General features: G+C 32.7%; 1 protein-coding gene across 5 annotated transcripts; it reads right to left on the minus strand.

Moving 5' to 3' along the window:
- Positions 1–527: 527 nt before the first annotated feature.
- On the minus strand, positions 528–20675 carry slc47a4 (solute carrier family 47 member 4). 5 transcript variants are annotated; one of them, XR_015508620.1, is made up of 18 exons: positions 20399–20675; positions 17954–18055; positions 17768–17836; positions 16475–16623; positions 14340–14382; positions 14186–14230; positions 13994–14091; positions 13777–13874; positions 13240–13353; positions 11961–12028; positions 11767–11875; positions 11574–11649; positions 11337–11406; positions 9046–9178; positions 8841–8935; positions 8621–8731; positions 1589–1985; positions 528–983 (listed from the first exon to the last, which is right to left on the minus strand). XR_015508620.1 is itself a non-coding variant. In NM_001302254.1 (17 exon segments), coding segments are annotated over 17 exon segments (1824 nt in total).
- Positions 20676–21840: the final 1165 nt, after the last annotated feature.

The raw sequence follows: 21840 nt of genomic DNA on the forward strand, positions 1-21840 counted from the left end.
TTACTGTAACCTTTAAAATCTCATATGTGAACCGTCTCACAAAAGGTTGCATGTGTTTTGCCTTACACGGTGTCTACACCAAAGGCAAGTAGCGTGAAATGTCACAAGCAAATATTTGAAAAATATTTAATATATTTTTCATTAATATCATATATTTTATTATAGTTAATATTATCATAAATATTATAATTATAATATTATAAATATTATAATTTTATGCAGTTAGTGTATTTCAATTTGATGAATCATAGATAATAAATGGGTGCCTGTTTCATTGCTGTATGCACAGTACAAAAGGATTTAAAATGATTACTTTGGTGCATCCATTGTACACACTTTTTCTATTGAACAGCAAAATATGCAGTGTTATTGCGCATATGAAATTGCATGACAGAGGGCATTCACACACAACACATTTTTGTTTTTTTGTCATTGCACTGAATTTCCAGCTTGTGTAAAGCTTGTGCAAAACCTACTTTTTAAGTCTTAAAATTTGCTGAAAATATTTAAATGAATCGACACTCATGTTAAAAGATGTTTAAAAACATCTTGAAAGCTTGCTTTTTTTATTCCACATCTCACGCAAAACCCAACATGGAAATTTCTCATATAGTAGTACGGTTTATTAGGAGTCTTTTTTTGTTAAACTTAAGCGTAACCCTTTGTTTTGATGGTCCATTTGAGTATTAGTAGATTGTCTGCTTAATATCTGTTGATACTGCTCATTCAACGGACCTTCTGACTATAGGAAACTTTGGAAGTACATGTCAACTTACAGTAACCCCAACCCTAACAGTCTACTTATAATCTAATGAGAATTATTTGGCATGTAGATGCAATGTAACTAAAATTCAACAAACAGACCATCAAAATAAAGTGTGACCAACACCATATGCTTTTATGTATTGACTGTTTACACAGAAAACAAGCAGAATGTAAAAAGATGTTCTGCACTCTTAGAAAAAAAGGTACAAAATCTGTCACTGGGGCGGTACCTTTACAAAAGAAACATTTTTGTTCCTAACAGGTCCCTAAAGGTACATATTAATACCTAAAAATATACAAATGTGTACCTCATAGTACTTTAAAGGTACAAAAGTGAACCTTAAAGGTACAAAAGTGAATATCAAAAGAATGAAAGTGGACCCTAAAGGTACTAATGTTTATCTGTATGGTACAAAAGTGTACTTTTTGAAAAGTTACCACCCCAGTGACAGATCTTGTACCTTTATTTCTGAGTGTGTGTGTGTGTGAAAGTTTTCTTGCGATTTTTGCAGCGTCAGCAGCATTCTAAAAAGAGAAAAATATAATTCAGAGAAATCTTTTTTCACATGCAACTTCTTCAATTTCTACATCTCCATCGTGCTTAATAACATATCTTTCTCAATCTTGACAGCGGCTTTGTAGAATATCTTCTTTTTGGCAGTATTTCTCCAGCAGTCATCTGACTAGAAATGTCAACCAAAGAGATTATATGACCTTTTTTTCTGCTAAGCTGGTTGATTTTCATACTCCTCCAGCCTAATGCTGTGGCAAAGCAAATGTGCTCAAGATAAAAATATTATCCTCTGTCTAGGTCACAATCTACAGCCTGGGATTGCCGTTAAAAGACTTGTTTTTTGGTCTCACGCAGCATATGCAGATATAAAAAGTTCACAGTGAATCTGTCTGAAGTCTTGATTTCAAATGAAACTCGTTGAATAGATGGGATTGGCTGTGGTAAAGTTGGAGTCCACAGTATAGTTTGCACCAGCACCGTAAGATACTTGTGGTAAGGGCACAGTGAGATGGATGATTATTCCTACGGCGAGGATGAGGAGAGCGGCGACGGTGGTCAAACCCCTCCTGAGAACCAGCTGAGTGGTGGACAGCAGAACTGGAGGCTTTTCCTCCACGCCAGTCACGTTTGGCTCCTCGGGTACCGCAGTACTGTTGAGCCTCTCGTCCTGATCCTGAGAGCTCACAACCATGTATCCATTTCCGTTCTGAAAGACACAATTTCACCATTATAAGTGTTTCCCAGGGATTAGACGTACTGTAGAATTTATTGATTGTGCTTTTACACACATAACATGGCGAATACACATGGCATACTTTTTTATTCGTTTTCTTTTCAGCTTAGTCGCTTTATTTATCTGGGATTGCCACAGCGTAATGAACCGCCAACTTTTCCAGCACATTTTTTACACATACACTACGGACACTTTAGCTTACCCAATTCACCTGTACCGCATGTTTTTGGACTGTGGGAAACCGGAGCATCTGGAGGAAACTCACGCAAACACAGGGAGAACATGCAAACTCCAAACAGAAATGCCAACTAACCCAGCTGAGGCTCGAACCAGCTACCTTCTTGCTGTAAGGTGACAGCGCTACCCACTGCACCACCGCGTCACCCTCAAACTTTTTAAAATCACTTATTTAGTAAAACTGAAGTTGGCAATACTTTTGCAGCAAAATACCTATAATGTTATATATTGCATCCCAGATGACACTATTCACACACAGTTAAGCACATACAGTTGAAGTCAAAATTAAATTAAATTTTACTTTAGATTTTATTTCCCAAACGATGTTTAACGAAGAAAGGAATTTTTCAGTGTTTCCTATATTTTTTTCTCCTGGAGAACGTCTTATCTGTTTTATTTTGGCTAGAATAAAGGATTAAATTGACCTAATTAAGCTTTTTAAATTGCACTTTAAAAAAAGAAAAGAAAAAAAATGCATGTTCAAATTTATTATAGGATATTAAAAAATATGTGACAATCCATGTAGTTTATTTTCATATCTGTAAAATAGCTTAGAAAGTGTCCTGATGTCTGCATGAAAATTTGATAAACGTTGGCTTGTTTAAGCACCCACAATGTACCTCTGTACGACACTTAAAATGCATCTTGAATTGAAAGCGAGTGAAAGAGAGGTGAAGCTAAAATTGCTTTTGATTTTTGAACATTGCTTTTTACCCATTTTATTTTTTTGAAGTTTACCCATTAAATACAGTCAAGTATAAGTCAAGTTCATCTCAAATATATTCAAGTACACAAATAATTTTCCAGAACATTTTAGGGTAATTTGTTTGTCCAAAACTTTTCCAAGCCTGAAAAATGCCTTTTCGGAATTTCATGACATTTCCAGGAGTGTATGAACCCTGTCTGATAAAATGTTATGATTATTTACTAAAATATTACAGATTATGTACTGTCATCATGGCAAAAATAGAAGAAATCAGTTATGAGAAATGAGTTATCAAAACTATTATGTTTAGAAATATGTTTAATTTTTTTCCCACAAAACCAAAGTGGACTTCAACTGTATATACTCAACCGTGTAGCATATAAGTTTAATTATAATATAATCATCTTAAATCAAACTTTTTTTTTGCAAAACATAAATTCAAACCGTTTCCCAGTGGATGTTTAATGGTTGTCAAATTAGTGAAATAAATTACAAAACTAAAAAAACAGTATGTCATTTGTATAGCAACATTCCCTATTTGGGAGGTGGCACAATCACTTAAGTAGGAGACTTTTGCTTGCACAATCCAAAATTCAACATGAACTGAATATAATAATAATAAGTGCACTTTAAATACCCAGAAGATGCACTTATTCAAGCGGTACAAACATGTGTTTTTATCGGTTGAATAAATACATCATCTGCGTATTTAAAGTGCACCTACTCTTTTTAGAATATTCACTGCAAATGCACTGCTTTTACTAGTGGAAATACTGAAGAAGGTTTATCCGATGACAGTGGTGTAAAGTAACAAATTACAAATACTCAAATAATTACTGTAATTGAGTAGTTTTTTTTTCAGGAATGTAATTTACTAAGTAGTTTTAAAAAATGTGTATTTTTTCTTTTCCTTGAGTATATTTTTAGTGCTGTATCAGCCCTTTTACTCCACTACTTTGCTTCAACCTGCAGTCACTACTATGTCTATGAGGATTAGAAAAACAGTCCTGTAATTCCTGTCCAATCAACTCTCATATATAAAGTAAATCACATCATGATGAATTACTTCAAGACATGGGCAATTTATAATTGCAGCAAACTGTTTAGAGGCATTAAAAGTGTCCAAGATGTCTACAATCTTTACATGCATTGACCCAGAGACTGATTAGAAACATGTCACTGATGAAAAGATGACAGATGTTTACTGTATGATGACAGAAATGGCCTTAACCCTTTGACTGCCTCTCTATCAAATGGTTGACAATGTTTTTACTGTTTTAAATAATCACTGTTAAAGTCATTTAAAGAATGACTGTTTTAAATAATTGCTTACACACTAAGCAATGTTGGTTTACAAAAGAAAAATCAAACAAACATAATCCTGTTTCACTCCTAAACTTGATATAGTTTTTATTGTAAAAAAACAAACAAAAAAAACTAGAAAACATGTTAACTGGAAATCTGAAATATTTTACTTCAATAAAAAAATGGTGATTTAATATTCAAAAATGTTTTATTTTGAATATTTTTTTTTAATAAATTGGTCTTAGACTTCATATTTTCAGATTTTTCTTGGTTTATTTATTAAGCCCAGTACTTTTACCATAAACCAACATATCTACCATTTGGTAGAGGCTGATATTTTAGAAATTATGGGATGCGTTGAAAAAAATGCATTGAGTGTGTTAACTAGGGCCATTAGGAGTTAAAAAAAGTAATCCAAACATTTTTTTCTTGGTGGGGTAGTTAAAGGGTTAAACATCCAGCAGGCACAAGACGTCAACATAACTTTACACCCCGACGTGGGGACGTTGTATTTTGTTTGGAAATGAAAATCGTGTTGACATCAAAACTCAATTTCAGGCCAAAATCAATGTCCAACGTGCAGCCTAAAATCAACCAAATATTAATGTCTAATGATGTTACAGCTCGACATTGTGTGGACGTTAGCAATATGACGTCTATCAGATGTTGGATTTTGGTTGCCATACCTGAAAAATAAATGTCAATTTATATGACATTTAATATAAATATGACATTAGTTTAAGATGTTGGCTCAACAATGGATTTTGGTCACTTTCTCACAACCTAAAATCAACCAAATATCAACGTCATTTGATGTCTTTATTGGTAATCAAATTAACTTTGTCCTTAAACACTGGCTAAATATTGAATTTTGGTTCGCCTGACATTAATTAAAACCCAATATTAATTAACTTATGATGTTGTGTGTCTGCTGGGCAATAACTAAATGCATTACAGAATGTTACGTTTACAAACATTCACAATTTACATGTAAATGCATCAGCTTTTTACAGAGTCTTACTCACTACACACTACTCTAGAGTAATTTTGATAGGTGTACTATTTACTTATACTTTGAGTAATATTTACAACAGATACTTTTACTCTACTTGCACTACATTTTTAGACAAGTAACGGTACTTTTACTTGAGTATGATTTTTTAGTATACTCTTTCCACCACTGCTGGATGATTACCTTTCCAGGATTGGCAAATATCCTTTCTATGTAATATGATTATTACGTAATAAAGTAGAATTTGTGTTCAACAGCCTATAATATGTGATGACCTTAATGTCATACCTCTTCAGACTAGAACTGAATGATATGAGTCATTGCTTTTTCTGAATGCCAAGTTATTTGTTTCCTCAGGATCTTTAGGCCCATTCAAGAGGTCAGTCATTGAAACTTCTCACGTGGAACTGAGAATTTTGGTGCTACTTGAGCAGCTGTCACTAGATGTAAATTTTGCTGCTGGATATTTGGTACAACTTAATTGTTTTATATTCAATCCACTTAAATTTGTAAAAAAAACGATTATGTAAGCTTAACACATCGATTGTGTGGACCCCAGCATTTTTTACAGTGTGTGTGAAAGTAAATGATTCTGTTATAAGAGGAGATGTCTTTGTTGCTATGTTTATTATACCAGTTTTGATAAGATGGCTAAGAGCACAAAAAACAGCCTTGAGTATAAAACATTTTGTACTTTGTGTTTGTGTTATATTCTTTTGTGGATCATTCCTACAGGTCTGAGGTCAGCTCTGAATAGCCTAATGGCTGTCTCAACATTGTCTGCTGTCTCTATCCTATCTTGGAAGAAGATGTGACCCCCACCTTTGAGTACCTATTTGGAAATTGTCTATCTGTGTTTTAACCAATCAGGGTAAAGCACCTACAGTATGTGTAGGACGTTATGTTAGATAATTGTAGGTGATTTGAGATTGTAAGCAGAGCAGCTTATGAATTCTGCGTGAGGACTGAAGCTGACTTCTGCCGATGAAACTGCAATCAATTTTTAGTAAACATTCTTTGACTGAATCTCTGATTTGGGCTCTTCTTCATCTAACACACCAGTCATTTTTGGGTTAAAACTGGCAGGTCCTAACAATACTATTTATACTACAAAATGCTGTAGAATAGTGGATAAGTATGCGATTTGAGGTGCACTTTTAAAACTAATGTGTTGTTTTTGCACTGACCTCTCAAAAACAATACAAACACATTTGTGATTAATACTTTAACATTGTACTTATATGTACAGAGCAACTTTGTTATAGTGGACGAAATATACATAATTTTGAACAAATTAGGGGCAAAATAACATTAGTTTTGAGTGTATGAACGAATTCTGGCTGATAAACACCTTTAAACTTCATTTGGTCTGTGGTGATTACATACAATCCTCTCTGGTTTATTTCTTTGTTCACTCTGTCGAGGTCAGACTCAAGTAAAAACATAAGAGTTGCTTTAAAAAAGAAATTTAACCATTTTTTGGGCAAACTTCGTTGACATTGATTACAATTAAATTATAACTGAGTTGAAAAAGTTCAACACTCTTGTAATAATCCCCAGTAGCACTCCAGGGTTTTTTTAAGGAGTATTTTAATCACTGCACAGTAAAAAGTGAAATCTTAAACAAATTACTTGGACTTGTTACAATTAAATGAATTAAGATTGACAAACTTAATTCATGACAGTTTTTCAGTATAAAATGTATTTACTTCTTTTAGGTGTAACACGTTTTAGTAATTTATTTAAGAAAACAGAAATAGAATACATACAGAACAAATCATTCAATATAATATTGGAAATATAATAATAGTAATAATAGTAAAAATACTTTTATTACAGCACATATAATTTCCCTCTCATGTTAATATAATAATAATAATATTAATAATAATAATAATAAGTTTATTATGCTGGATAAGTTGGTGGTTCATTCCGCTGTGGCGACCCCGGATTAATAAAGGGACTAAGTCGACAAGAAAATTAATGAATGAATGAATAAGTTTTGTGGCAAGTGTAAGTATTGTTAGCTAATAATAGTGAGCAATACTTGTACTTTCCACAAATCATTAGTTTTAGTAAAGTATTATTATTATTATTATTATTAAGTATTATCATATAAATATAATTATTATTAAGTATAATTTTTAGTAAATAAGTTACTAAAACTTGTTATACCTAAAATAGCTAAATTAATTTATTACTGAAAACTGTTATAAATTACGTTTGTCAAACTTAATTAAAATAATTGTAACAAGTCAAAGTAATTTGTTTAAGTTTTTACTTTTTACGGTGTGCCCTATAAGGGGCTAAATTGATATATTTTGTAAAAGCAGCATTGGGATTTTTTTTCCATGTTTAATGCTGAACAGCTGCTTGATTTAAAGCACTTTATTGTACAAAATGTTTTATAAATCAACAAAATGTGATTTGACTGAAGTGCAGAATTTCTATATTTGTGCAAGCATATCCATATTGCTATGATCAGATGATTTCTTACATTTTGTTTTGTCACTGCTGCCATTTTTGTTGTTTATTTTGTTATTTAGAGGAAAGAGTGCACCACATACTCACATATTCATCTAATCACATTCTAAGAAGTGTGGCTGACATCAAGAAGTTCACCAATAGTATAGTAAATATGGACCAATTTTCATTCAGGCCACGCTGCCTTTAATTAAATGGGCAAAAGTTCTCTATAATATGTAATGTGCTGTCTTTGGAGTCTGAATTCTTGCAGAAGATACAGGGTCCTGTTATGCAAGTGTAATAGTATAATTCTTTTGTTTCAATTAAATTGATCAAAGAGCAAGTAGGGTAGGACGGTTAAAGATTAAGATAACTGTATTGGTTGGCATAACAGAGGGCAGTGGGGGCATATTGCATTTTTTTTTCTTTTAATTATTGTTATTATGGAACCGTTTTTTAGTTCAGGAGGAATTTTAGGCACAGATTTTAATGTGTATGTATGTTATATGTTGTCTTGTTGGGTGTCTATGTACAGCAGGATCTTTTTTTCTAAAACAAAATTCTCCTACAGGAGACAAGATCTACAAAAGATTACAAGAATTAAAAAAGTCATATATAGTGATCACTGGAACAAAATGAAAAGAAAATTAAAATTTCAGTTTCTGGTGAACTACTACTTTAAAGGTGTACAAATTAGCAGACATGATGGATCTTATCCACATAATGAATTTCAACAAATGAAAATATTTTGTTCATGAAAAATGTCTGTTAGATTTATCTGTGTGTTTGTTTTTAGTTTTTAGTTTGTTAGTCCTACAACGATTATGTTTAATTAAATAAAAATAGCATTTATTATTTAAAATGAAAACTGAAACAAAATACCTCTGCGTTCAGGACCACCTGGTAGAAGCTGTTGCGATGGTTTGAACAAAACTCAGTGGTCATTGTTCCATTTGCTGCTCCATTTGCACTCTTTCCTGTACGCGCAATTGCCTTTCAAACAGAAAAAAGGTTTTAGTCATACAAGTCAAGAATTAATTGCATGACTATAAGCATCTTAATTAGAAGAAACATAATGTTTTAATAGACCTGATGCACCTACCTCTTCTGTCATTTTCTTCCAGTTTAATTTGAAAATGGCCACGGTGAAAAAAATTGCTAGCAAAAAGACTGCAATGAGGAGGCCCAGCCAAAAGCCTGCAATAAAGGAGGATAAATCACATATATTAAAAGCTCCCTGATCATTGGTGCATTTTAACACCATTCATTTTGATAGGAGTCATTTATTTATTTGTAATGGGACGAACCAGCAACTTGTAAACCGGCCGTGAACATTAGAACAATGCTGGATGGGAGTCCAATACAGTAGTAGCCAAAGAGGTTTGCAATAGCTGCTATCTTCTGCTGCCCAGTGCCAAGGAGAACACCCATGCCAACACACTGAAACAGTGAGAAACAAAGGATAATACCGGAACTCAAGGTGAGTTATATAAGATACTGCATTTGACAAAATGATTATAAGTATATAGAAAAAACTGTATATATATGAACTACATCTAAAAAATATTTGACTATTTCTTCAGTTTTTATATTTCAGCTAGTTGCCACATATTCTATATTTCTTATTCACTTTAGTAAGGCAGCTTTTAATAAAAAAATAATGAAAAAAACAAAAACAATTGTAAGGTCAATATTACTAGCCCCCTTAAGAAATCAAGTTTACCTAATTAACCTAGTTAAGCCTTAAAATTACACTTTAAGCTGAATACTAGTATCTTGCAAAGTAAGCAGAAGAATATAATGTTACTGTCATTATGGCAAAGGCAAAACAAATTGGTTATTACGAATTAGTTATCAAGCCTATTATGATGAAAAATGTGTTAAAAACCAACACAAAAAACAACACTTGGAAAACTGTATTTCAAGGATGGCCTATATTCATATATGAACTAATAAAATGGCAATTGTTAACAAAATCAGAAAAAAATATAAAAATCAGAAAAAGAAAAAATCAGAAAAAATATATCCTAAATCAAAATACTAACAAAGACGTTAATGGTATATCACTGCTGTTAAAATAACATTAAAATAACACCAAGTTATGTTAACATTACACTAGAAAATTTCTGAAAACTTGTCTCAAAGGCAGGACTTACATTTGTACAATCCTATTCTGAAGGTTACAGTAATGGTTGATAGTAACGGTCCCTCCCCTTATACAGCGCTCAGCATAAATGAGTAGACCTCCTTTTGCAAATGAAAAATTTTATTCATTTCTCAGTAAATATAGCCACTACTTTTTGGTGCATTTAAAAAATCCTTTTTGTTAAACTTTTTATATCTTTTATAAATTGTTTTATATTCATTAAAATAAGAGTTTGATCACCGAACATCTTTAGGAATAGAAAGATAAAACATTTTACTTTAAACAAGTTATTGCAAAACTAAAAATAAAATAAAATTACAAACTACAAAAGTTTTTAACAAAATTTTATATATTTCTTTTGATTTTTTCCTGTTTATTAAACATTTATTTCATATTTTTGCCTAAAATATTCATTTGTGTGTACAGATTTTTTGGATTGTGATCTTCAGTTTTGTTTTTTACATAAGTTGCATTTTGGCTAAGTTTATGCATATTTATATTATTGTAAATGTGACCATCCCACATATAGTTTGGGTCACAAAGTAAATTATTTATATATATTTCACTTTTATTTGTTTACTTCTATACATGCATGTATTCTGCATTTTCTGAATTCTGAGTGGCAGTTGAGAAAATTGAGCTAACATGATGACTGCAGCGCATCCTCAGACAATAAAGAGAACCGTGAAGCAACTAGCTAACTCTTGTCTCTCTCACCTATTATAAGGTTAGTTAAATTAACTAAATGTCATATAAAACTTTAATTCACATGCTTCAATGTATAAACACGTAGTTTTAACTGATTATTTTGCCGCAGCTCTGCACAGTTTAGTTCCAACCCTATTTAAACACACCTGATCAAACTAATTGAGTCCTTCAGGCTTGTTTGAAACCTACAGGTAAGTGTGTTGAAGCCGGGTTGGAACTAAACTGTGCAGGGCTTCGGCCCTCCAGGAATTGAGTTTGACATCCCTGATTTAGAGTGTTTTGTGTATATCACTTACTGTAAATACTTAACTGAGTTGTCTTTCTGACACAGTAATATTAATTCAGCCAGTTTGTGATAAAGATTGTAGAATTTCTGTACAAATGTTTAAGGTTTCATAATGTTATTTGTTTGTTTATTTATTTATCCTGATGTGAGTTGATGTATCAGTGCGTACTATATCCAACATGTTTATGAATCATTTTATGATCCAAAGTGTCTTATTGACTCTAACATGCAAACATGTGTGTGTAATAAATGAAAACAAAGAGGACCGTGAAGCAACAACGAACTCTTGTCTCTCTTACTTATTACTAAGACTACCGCTACAGTCTTCCCGACTGCATCATGTAGAAAATATTAGTGTAAAAGGGTGATCTGTGAGTGATGTACTCGCTTATGCTGAGCACTGTACATTGCCACTGGTAAAATTCTGGAAAAAAGAGAATAGTTTATGCAGAACTCACCAATATTCCATTAAAGAACTGAAGAGGGCAGTAGATGTTCAGTAGCTGAGACACGAGCTCTGTTATGGACCTAAACATCACAAATGTCACAGAAAGCAAATCTGAAACGCAGCTGTTGTTTACATGGCTTCTATTCAATCTTAATTCCGAAGAGTTGAGTGTTCACAGATTTGTTAAAGTGTACTTAAACCAACAAACTTTTTTGTTGTTGTACGTGTTTGAACATAAAAGGCTTACTCATCCGAAGTAAAAATGTAGCCGATGACCGTTTTTGTGGAGCCCAGAACAAAACCCTGAATGATTGCTATAACAGCTGGAAAACAAAAATTAACGTGTTTTACAAAACATCAACTCCTGCTGCGTACGACTGTCTCTGTGTCATAATGAGCTCCTGAATGACTGATATTCACGATGAAACGAGTGTTTTCACCTGCACTGATAAGAGACACCTTGCTGGTGAGGATTGCTGCAGCTGTTTCTCCTGCGCCGAGAGCGTTTCCTACACGAACACACGCTGCACCTTGCATTCCTAATGGAATCTGGAATTTCAAAAAGGAAGTGATCAAGAACAGTCCTTTATGACCAGAATATGCGTGATTTTGTATACTGACTACCCAGACACACCATGTAGTTGATGTATGCCAGCATTATAACCACATGTTGAGCAGCGAGGTCCACCTCACTCAGCATTCCTGAAGGCATGAGGAGAAATGCAATGTAAGTCTCATTGGTTAAATGTACTCAAATTGTAATGCACACTAGGATACAAAAACATTTTAATCAGCTATTGGCTGATTCCAATATTTACCGTTATGGTAATCTGGTGGTAATATGGTAATTTTTGATAATATTTTAATTTTATAAATGTTAATTAAAAAAAACTAGTGTATTGCTGCAATTAAACCTTTTTATTTTCAAGATGGACTGGATTGATTTAACATTCAATAGACCAAGATAGCCTATTTTTTCCCGTTTTAATCATAATAATAGCTGTCTGACAAGTTAAACATACACTGTAAAAAATGCCTAAAAACTACCTAATCACTTTAAATAGTGATTTAAAGCAGTTAGTTGACTTCACTTAAAAAAGTGAGTTAACCTATGGCCTTAAAATAGTTAAGCAAAAAAAAAAAACTGCATAATTATAAAATTGAGTTAACAGTTCCAAGTTACAGTATGCTTAACTTTAAGGGAACCAGATTAATTATATATATATATATATATATATATATATATATATATATATATATATATATATATATATATATATATATATATATATTGTGTTTCAATTGTGTTTATTAGTGTTTTCTTTAAACGTTTACAATTTGTTATATTAATTTTGATTAAAATATTTGAAAATTATAAAATAGTTCTATTGCTTTGTGAACATGGGAAAAATAAGTAAATAAGTATATGGTTTTTATAAAATAATTTATGCATACATTTTTTTTTTTGAGTAAAATGAGCATAAGGGCTTGATATGACAGACATAAAAGACTTTCCACTTTTTCCCTTTAATCTTTTATAACAAGACAGAACAGTTTAACAATAATACAATGTATGAATAATAAAACAATGATAAATAGCATAACTTTAAATAATAATAATAATAATAATAACAACAACAACAATAGTAAATAAAAAAAATAAAAAATAAATGTTTTCTTTCTTTTTTTAAGAGAAGGAGGTTGGAAGGGGTAATTTCAGTGATTTAAATTGATTCAATCTGTGGATAAACTTAGAAGCAAGTGAAAATAAGTTTTGAGGGGTTGGCATTTATCATTAAAAGAGCCATAACTGGCGATAACATCTGATATTAAAAATATATATATTTTACTAATTTAATTTTAATTTTATTTTCAAAAATATAAATAATAATGTAATATAACAAAAAATGTACCAGCCAGAAATCCTCCAACTTCATAAATCCACCATTCAAAGCAGGTCATGAGTGTGCTGGGGATTGCCAGCTTCATATATGAGCCCCAGTCCTGCAGGGCTTCTAAAGACCACCCTGTTTAACGAAAGCAGTGAGAAATCAGCCACAGAGCAAGTATTTTACCCAAACTCTATGAAAGGAAGTCATAAAGAAGCTTTTGTTGTTTGATTTGTACAGAGATGTCATGACCCAGGAATCATCACAGGAAAAGTATTACAGACAGCATTCAGTTCAGTAAGCTCTTTTTTTTTCTTTTTTTTTTTTATCAATAAATAGCAGTAGTGTGGCAAACCTTTATTAGTGTAGCAGCTCTTTTAATGTGTAGTTTATTTTAGTTCAAATAAGTTTCAAGTTATGAGTATATAATAAGTTTTATAAAACTATACTAAGTTATAAGCTTTAATTAAGTGGAATGACTAAACTAAATAGTCATTTTAAACAGGCACTAGCTTTGCAAACTTGCAGTTTTAAAGCAATTCTTTCAACATAAACACTCACCTCCCCAAGTTTTCTCATGGAGCTTCTGCCAGCGAATGAAACAAAACAGGGCAAAACAATTAAAAACCTGAGCAAAGGTGTTTGCGGCAGCAGATCCACTAAAAATGCACAAGAGAAAAAAGTATCATGCTGAAATTTAAAACCAAGAAAAGTATGTATAAATGAACAAATAGATAAATATGAAAATAAAAGAAATATGGAAACATATTCGACTCACTAAACTCCAAAATCCCACCAGTACAGCAGAAAATAGTTCGCGATGACATTGGCAACATTGGCCACAGCAGACGCGTACATCTGAGGTTTGATCACTCCCTACAGAGGGTTTATAAATATTACAACAACCACATACAACACCTGAAAGCACTTATTTGCTTTGTTCAGTTTCTTAAATGTATATTTTATGTACCTGGTTCTGAAGATATGACAGCTGCAGCTGATACAGAAACATAGCCTGTAGTATAGAAACATGACACAATCAACATGAGGATGGACAGCAATGCATACAAATAATTAAGGTAAGCTGAAAATGCAACCCATAATCATCCACTAGTGAACCTTACTGGAATTGCTGGCAAATAAACCACCACATAAAGCTGTGCAATCCTAAGAGAGAGAGAGAGAGAGAGAGAGAGAGAGAGAGAGAGAGAGAGAGAGAGAGAGAGAGAGAGAGAGAAAGAGAGAGAGAGAGAGAGAGAGAGAGAGAGAGAGAGAGAGAGATTTCAGTTAAAAATCACAGACACATGTGAGCTCTAATGCATCGATACTCACTTCAAGTATTCAACAGTCAATATCAGTCTACATGTATTCAGTGTGTATGTGTGTGTGTGTGTGTTTGTGTGTGTGTAAAAATTATATAATGACTAGGGTATGACCTAGTTGCTCTCTATTAAGATGGTTTACAAAGACATGCCTTGTGTCCTCGTAATTCAAAACGGTTAGAAATCATAAATAACATCCTTAACAGTCTTTTAACATTCAAAATTTGCCACAGGTTTCCTGTGAGGTTCGGGTTTAGGGGTAGGGGATAAAATACATTCGGTTGTTATCACAGAAGAGCTTTATTCTGTGAACCACCTGGATGTACTTTATCCCTCCTATTACACAACCAGTGTTGTCAACTTAGCCTTTTTTTTGCTATAGAATCTTTCGTACAACCCTATAAAATGTTCCTTTTTAAAATAAACCTAGCAACAAATTTAGCAACATTTAATATTAATTTGACTACTTAGCGACTTTGAAAAAGTGACTCAAATCAAAAGATTAGTAAAGACTGCAGGCTAAACACCTCTTTGACACTGCACACACTAACAGAGCAGAAGAAGAGCATAAGCAGCACTTGTTTTTTTTTTAATACCCATGTTAATATATAATAGAGCTTTTAAACTGTACACAGAAGCAGCCATCACTATGGTGCTTTGAGAAAGCCAACATACTGTTATACTACATAAATGTCTTTTTTTTCCTCTTCTTCTTCTTAGACTAATTTAGGAACACATCTTCTCCTAGACCGTTCATGCTACAACCACCAAACTAACTCCAAACCTCCAAACTATGCTAAATTAAGTTGCTATATCTTTTCCAATTGATCCGACTTACTGTTTTCCGAAAACTGACCCAGAAATATCGGAAAAGTCCCATGGACTTAACATTGGAGCAAACCTTGGGACCTCATAACTTTGCACCAGAAAGTCTAACAGACTTAAGGTTGGGCTTATGTAACTCACACTACCAATCTGCCAATCACTGATGATTATTTTAACTCACTAGCCACAACCTAGCAACCACTTACAGCACCCTAGCAACTGTCCCTTAGGCTTCCGTTATAAAAAAACTGTCATTGATTTAACATTGGACATACTAATGACATACCAACCCATAGTAGAAACATACTAATGCATATTAAAACTTCACTTTTGTAGTTTAAGCATTGGGTCTATTTTTGCAGCGCTGCTTCAGTTAAAGTGACAAAGCAATGAAAATGAGCAAAAACACATTGGATGAGTAGTTATCAATACGTGCATTAATAATAACCACTGATTTTTAACAGTCAATCGAATAAACCTAAATGATCAAAAAATACAACAATTTATCCAAAACACTTTTTTGGGGCCCAAACTACAAAACCAAACTTCACGAAAGGACGTTACAAACTCATTTAGCAACTTTTAGAAAGAAATTGTCAGCAACGTCTTTAGAAACTTCCTCTGAAAATTAGTTGGCAACAGTTTACATGACTACTTGTGACAAAGCGTAAACATTAGAGACAAAACATTGTTCTGAGCTGCATTATTAATTCTTTAATTAAAGGCAAAGCTAAAAAAAAAAAAAAAATTAAAGGCAAAGCTGATGCACTGCATACACTCTCCTACATATTATTCAGCTGTGACAAGCTGAGTCAAAAACAGCTGTGTGACAGACAAGTACAGTATATTAATATGGATGTGATTGTATTCACTGATGGTCTAGAGAATATCCTAAGTACTAGGATGAGCCTGTGTGTTTGGTTCCAGTTGTTATCTTCAAATAACATACAGTGGTATGCCGTGATTGACCTATCAGAATCAACTATTCTAAACAGTCATAATGTAATAGGGCCACATAACAAGTGTTTTTTTACAGTATAAAAAACAATATGGCTATGGAGAGTTGTTTGTTTGTGTCTGTGTTAAAGAGTGTTAAAGAGTGTGGGGGTCACCTGGCCACCTCAGGTTCCTGTCCCAAATACAGAAGAAGAGGTTGGGTGTTCACAAGCAAAGCCCAGCAGGGCAAACTGAAGAGTGTCAGAATTACGATGCCTCTCTGCAGGATGATCCCAACACGGAGAAGATTCTTGCTCCCGAATGTCTGAGGGAAATATCCAAGGTGTGACACTTGCCAAAATCAACTTATACCAAAATGACTATATTACTATACATTTTTGCAATAACAAAAAAAAATTAATAGATGAATAATAATAATAAAGACATAGTTTTGTAAATATTTTGTATGTATCTAATTTGGTAAAGAGCTTCAAATTAAAAAGACTGAGAGTTGCAAAGTTGGTTTTGGTTTTCTGAATTTGTGATGTATTTTTATTTTATTTTATTTATAAAAAAAAAATAATATATATATACACACACACACACACACACACACATACACATTTTTGTCCAATATTTAAGGCATATTTTACGTTGATTTGTCATTATTTTGTTGCAAATAAATAGTCTAAATAAAAATATTATTTGAAAATTTGATTTTCAGCAGTTAAAAATAAAAAAAAATTAAACACTAATTTGCATCTATAACATCCACAGATATTTTTAAGAGGTCTTTTAATTGTATTATTATTTTATTATATTTTTAAAACAATGTTTATTATATTTTAAATATATGATTGCATTAAAAACTTAATACATCAAGGATTGATCTGTATATAAATAAAAAAAAACAGTTTTTATCATTTTAATTAAAAGTTGCAATTAAAACTATTTTGACTGTTTTGACTGTATTTGTCTGCTTTTCACAAGCAAACACATACAAAAATGTGTCATGTGCATTAATGTGCAACTATTTATGAAATTTACTAGCAATTAATCAGTGGAATTTGTTTTCCACATCACATGTTTTCAGTATATGTACATGATATGAGTCAAAGATATCACGGAAGTGTTTTTATAAACATAGAAAGCATAGTAAATGTTTATTAAATAAAAGCATATTTATGTCATTCATTCATTTTTTTCGGCTTAGTGCTTTTATTAATCAGTGTCGTCACAGCGGAATGAACCACCAACTTATCCAGCATGTTTTATGCAGCGGATGCCCCTCCAGCTGCAACCCATCACTGGGAAACATCTATACACACTCATTCACACACATACACTACGGACAATTTAGCTTACCACATGTCTTTGGACTGTGGGGTAAACGAGCATGGGAAGAACATGGGCTTTTGGTTTATTGTTTTAATAGTCAGTTGGAGTGCTGTTTGTATAATAAAACGCACCTGTGATACCAAAGTGTCACATGCCAAAGCGAGTCCCAACCCCGTCGCTGCAGCTGTTACATTAATTGTCTGCAAAACAAATGCATTAGACATTCTTTGTAAGCTTGTAAATGATTGCTAAGTACATATTAAAACATTGTCAGTGCACATTTTGTCCAGCAGAAACTTTGACCTAAGCAGACTTACAGCTGAGGCCATGGCGTAACCGGCCAGCACAGTGTTCCCCAGGCGGCCACAGAACATTGTCACCACAAAGAAAAGGAGGAAATTCAGGAACCGGCACACAAGCTAAGAACACAAACAAAGAAATATTTAGCACAAACGAAGATGAAAGTGCTGGACTCAAACGGAAAAGGGTTATTAAAGTCCACAGTCACACAGACGAAAAACAAAGACTAAAGAGTGGGGAACAACACTTTCTGACTTTCTCAGTTTGTCTGAATCCACATGCAAAGCTAAATTTATTAAATTTTCTTTTCCAAATTGGTAACTAAAATATTAAATGGAAATTTTCAAAAGGATACAAACTTTGACATAAGTATATGACAGCTTTTAATGTTATCTGATTTAATAATATAACACATATATCTTGCAATATAATTAAATTATTACATTTAAAAGTTGTTTTTTTATGGATTAATATACAGTACTAATTTCATTGCTTGTGATGACTATCACAACACATACAGCATATAGTTCAAAACATTATTGTCAAATAAAAGAAGAAACACATTGTGATTTTTAAAAAAAAGATATCACAAACATCATAATATACATAGTAAAAAATGCCTTCATCTTGCAAAACGATTAAAATATTTAATGGTTTTTACTATATTAAGTTGATTGAATTTTTAACAATTAAGTGTAATTTTAAATAAATAGTTAGAACAAGCAGCAAAAAGATATACATTTTTATGCATAATTGAAATATCAAACTAGTTAGTGTCTATTGCTAGTTAGTGAACTATTAACCCCTTATCTATCAGCATCTTTTAGTAAATTAAAGTGTCTAAACCTGAACTTGACAAACTATAACTGGAATCTGCATACAGTATATTATCTACATTGTTATCAATTTCCTGATGAATTTACAGTTATTACAGGCAGCAGTTTACCAGTAACTTACTGTAAATCTATTACAAAAAAAATATGTAACTACATTTACATCACCATTTAAATGGCTGTATATATATTTACAGAACTTTATGCATTTTTTACTGTAAAATATACAGGAATTTTCACAATTCAACTTTAAAATACAGTAATATACTGCATAACCGTCCTACAGTAAAATGCTATTGAATTTACAGTTAAATACTGTGTAATTCACAATAAAAAGTGTGGACTTAAAATGTGGGGTGACATTTAAGGCATTAAAGAACTGTCTAAAATGCTAAATAAGAGTCTGGGGATTAAAATAATAGCAGATTTGCCTCAATATTTACATACACTAAAATCTCGGATGAAAAATTATTTTCAGTCAGAAGTGTACTTTTGCTATTGTTAAATTTACAGCAATATTTTCAAAAGATATTTGATCTTTGGCTTAATTTTTTCCCTAAGTGTGTATAAGTGTCATTACTTGAAATTGATTTTTATACAGTTGAAATCAGAATTATTAAACCTCCTTTGATTTTTTTGTTTTCTTTTTTAAATATTTCCCAAATGATGTTTAACAGAGCAAGGACATTTTCACAGTTTGTCTGATAATACTTTTTCCTCTAGAGAAAGTCTTATTTGTTTTATTTCAGCTAGAATAAAAGCATTTTTAAAATATTTTTTAAAAAACTATTTTAAGGTCAAAATTATTAGCCCCTTTAAGCTAGAAAAGGTAGTTACCCTAACCTGCCTAGTTCATCTCATTAACCTAGTTAAGCCTTAAAAAACATAGAACATAGTCAATATTTAATATTCTAATGGTTTTTGGGGTAAAAGATAAATCTGTAATTTTGGCCCATTTTTGGCTATTGGGAAAAAGTATTTTTGTAAAATAAGACTGTGGTCCAGTATCACATATTTGAAAAGACAACTTATGGCTGATATAGTACGCTTTGTTTTGCAAGAATATGTAGAAATGTTGTGTAACCCATGTGTGCTACTGTGCATCTACTGTAACCCTGCATAAGTTTGTTCTCCTTTCACTCCAACATAAGGGAATTTCATTTGTAACTAATTACACAGTAAAAGTGGACAGATTTGTTGCTGCATTAAACAAAAGTTGAATCAAGTTAACTATTCAAGTGATGTACTGACTTTGTCAATTTTAATGTCAGGTTAAAATCTCTATAACTTAATTATCTTACTAAATTAAGTTAAAATAACATTAAAACTAGCCACACAAGTCAAATTTTTATTATGCACCTTGACTGATTTACTTTGAAAATCTCATAAAAGACATATTTTACTATGGTTTTTGTTGCACGCAAGACTGAAGGCATATCATGTAAGATTACGCAAGCATTTAACAATCAAATATCCAATCACCTGGGATTAATTTGCATTCAAACAGACATGCATGTAGAAAAACTACACACAAACACACAAAGCCACTACATTTCTCTCGTGGCGCTCAGTTTTCACACAGGACAAGCGTAGCATATTATCATGAAGTGAATGCGACTGAAGCCTCACCAGGGGTCCCGTCATGCGCAGGATGTGGTACAGCTCCTCTCGATACACCAGAGGGATGCAACGCCTCATGAAACCACAGCAAAACAGCTTGGCGCTGGGCTCCATTGACAAATTGTCAGTTCCAGGACTGGAGACGTCCATGATCTTCTTCTCAGCGCTGATCCTCCAAGTCACTGTCAGGGGCCCGTGTGTTGCTTCATAGACTGCGAGGGGCCCTTCTACAGCTGTTCGTTCCCCAGGTCCAAATTCAGCACCTTTGAAGGCTTACCGATTAACCGAGGTGAAGACAATGACGCTTTGATTTAATCCACAGGATGGGAGGAGGATGTTTGCAGTCCTGGCAGAAAGTTGCATTGTGGGACGATTGATTGTTTCTTGAGATCAATCAGTTGTTTTCAAGATACAGTTTGAGTTGATTAATGACAGGATGTATGGGATGTAAAAGTACATTAGAGTAATGATAAGTTGTGGATATAGTGAGAAAATGTTAGGGGTGTGTAAAAATGTTAAACTGAATGACATTTTAGAGGGTGTCTGCTGGAAATCATGGTCAAATTGTAAAATTGTAATACAATTATACACTGTAAAAAATGAATCCGTAAAATTTACGGTAAAAAAAACAGCAGCTGTGGTTACCAGTACTTTACCGTTAAAAACACAGTACAAACCGTAAAAGTAATTTCTAATTTTTACAGTAAACTACCGTATTTTATTAATTTATAGAGGTAATATGTCTGTATTTGGAATGACCTACATCTACACATCTTTTGTTACACAGTTAGACACGTTAGCACACCCACATGCAGGTGGTGATGAGAAAGTTACATAATGAGCCAATGCTCATCACAATCAACTTCTCCCACAAGCAGAAAAGAGTATCAGCATATAAAAGGTGCTCAGTGTCATCCACACAGCTACAAAACACCAGTGTGGTAACACGCATAAAATTAAAGACATGAAATAAACATTGTTTATCAACATTAGATGTAACATAAATCTCTAATGTACATAACTGATGGGGAAACAACTAAAAAGATCCATATTAATGTAAACAAAATGCATAAAAATTCATGTGCCATGCAGGGAATTCTAGGAAAGTCAATTTACAATAGTCAATTTTTAAAGTCAAGTTATTCGCCATATATATTAAGGAAACATACCATTAACCAGTTAACGGATTTGTACGGTAGCAGTTTTACAGTTTTTTACCGTAGAAATCACTGCCATTTTTCACAGTGTAGTGTAAAATTGCTTTGCACTTGTTTTTATGTTTGAAAAAAGCTTTTCATTACTCTTTCACACTCACACACATTTGTTTTGTGATTTGTGGGGACATTCGATAGGTTTTCATTCTGTTTATACTGTGTAAACAGCCAGCCTGTTCTCACAAGGAAACGTAAGTATTTTACGGTTTGCAAGTTTAGTGGCTAATTCGTACAAAT

This window comes from Danio rerio, chromosome 15, assembly GCF_052040795.2.
Source record: "Danio rerio strain M-AB ecotype USA chromosome 15, GRCz13ab, whole genome shotgun sequence".
NCBI classification, from domain to species: Eukaryota; Metazoa; Chordata; class Actinopteri; order Cypriniformes; family Danionidae; genus Danio; species Danio rerio.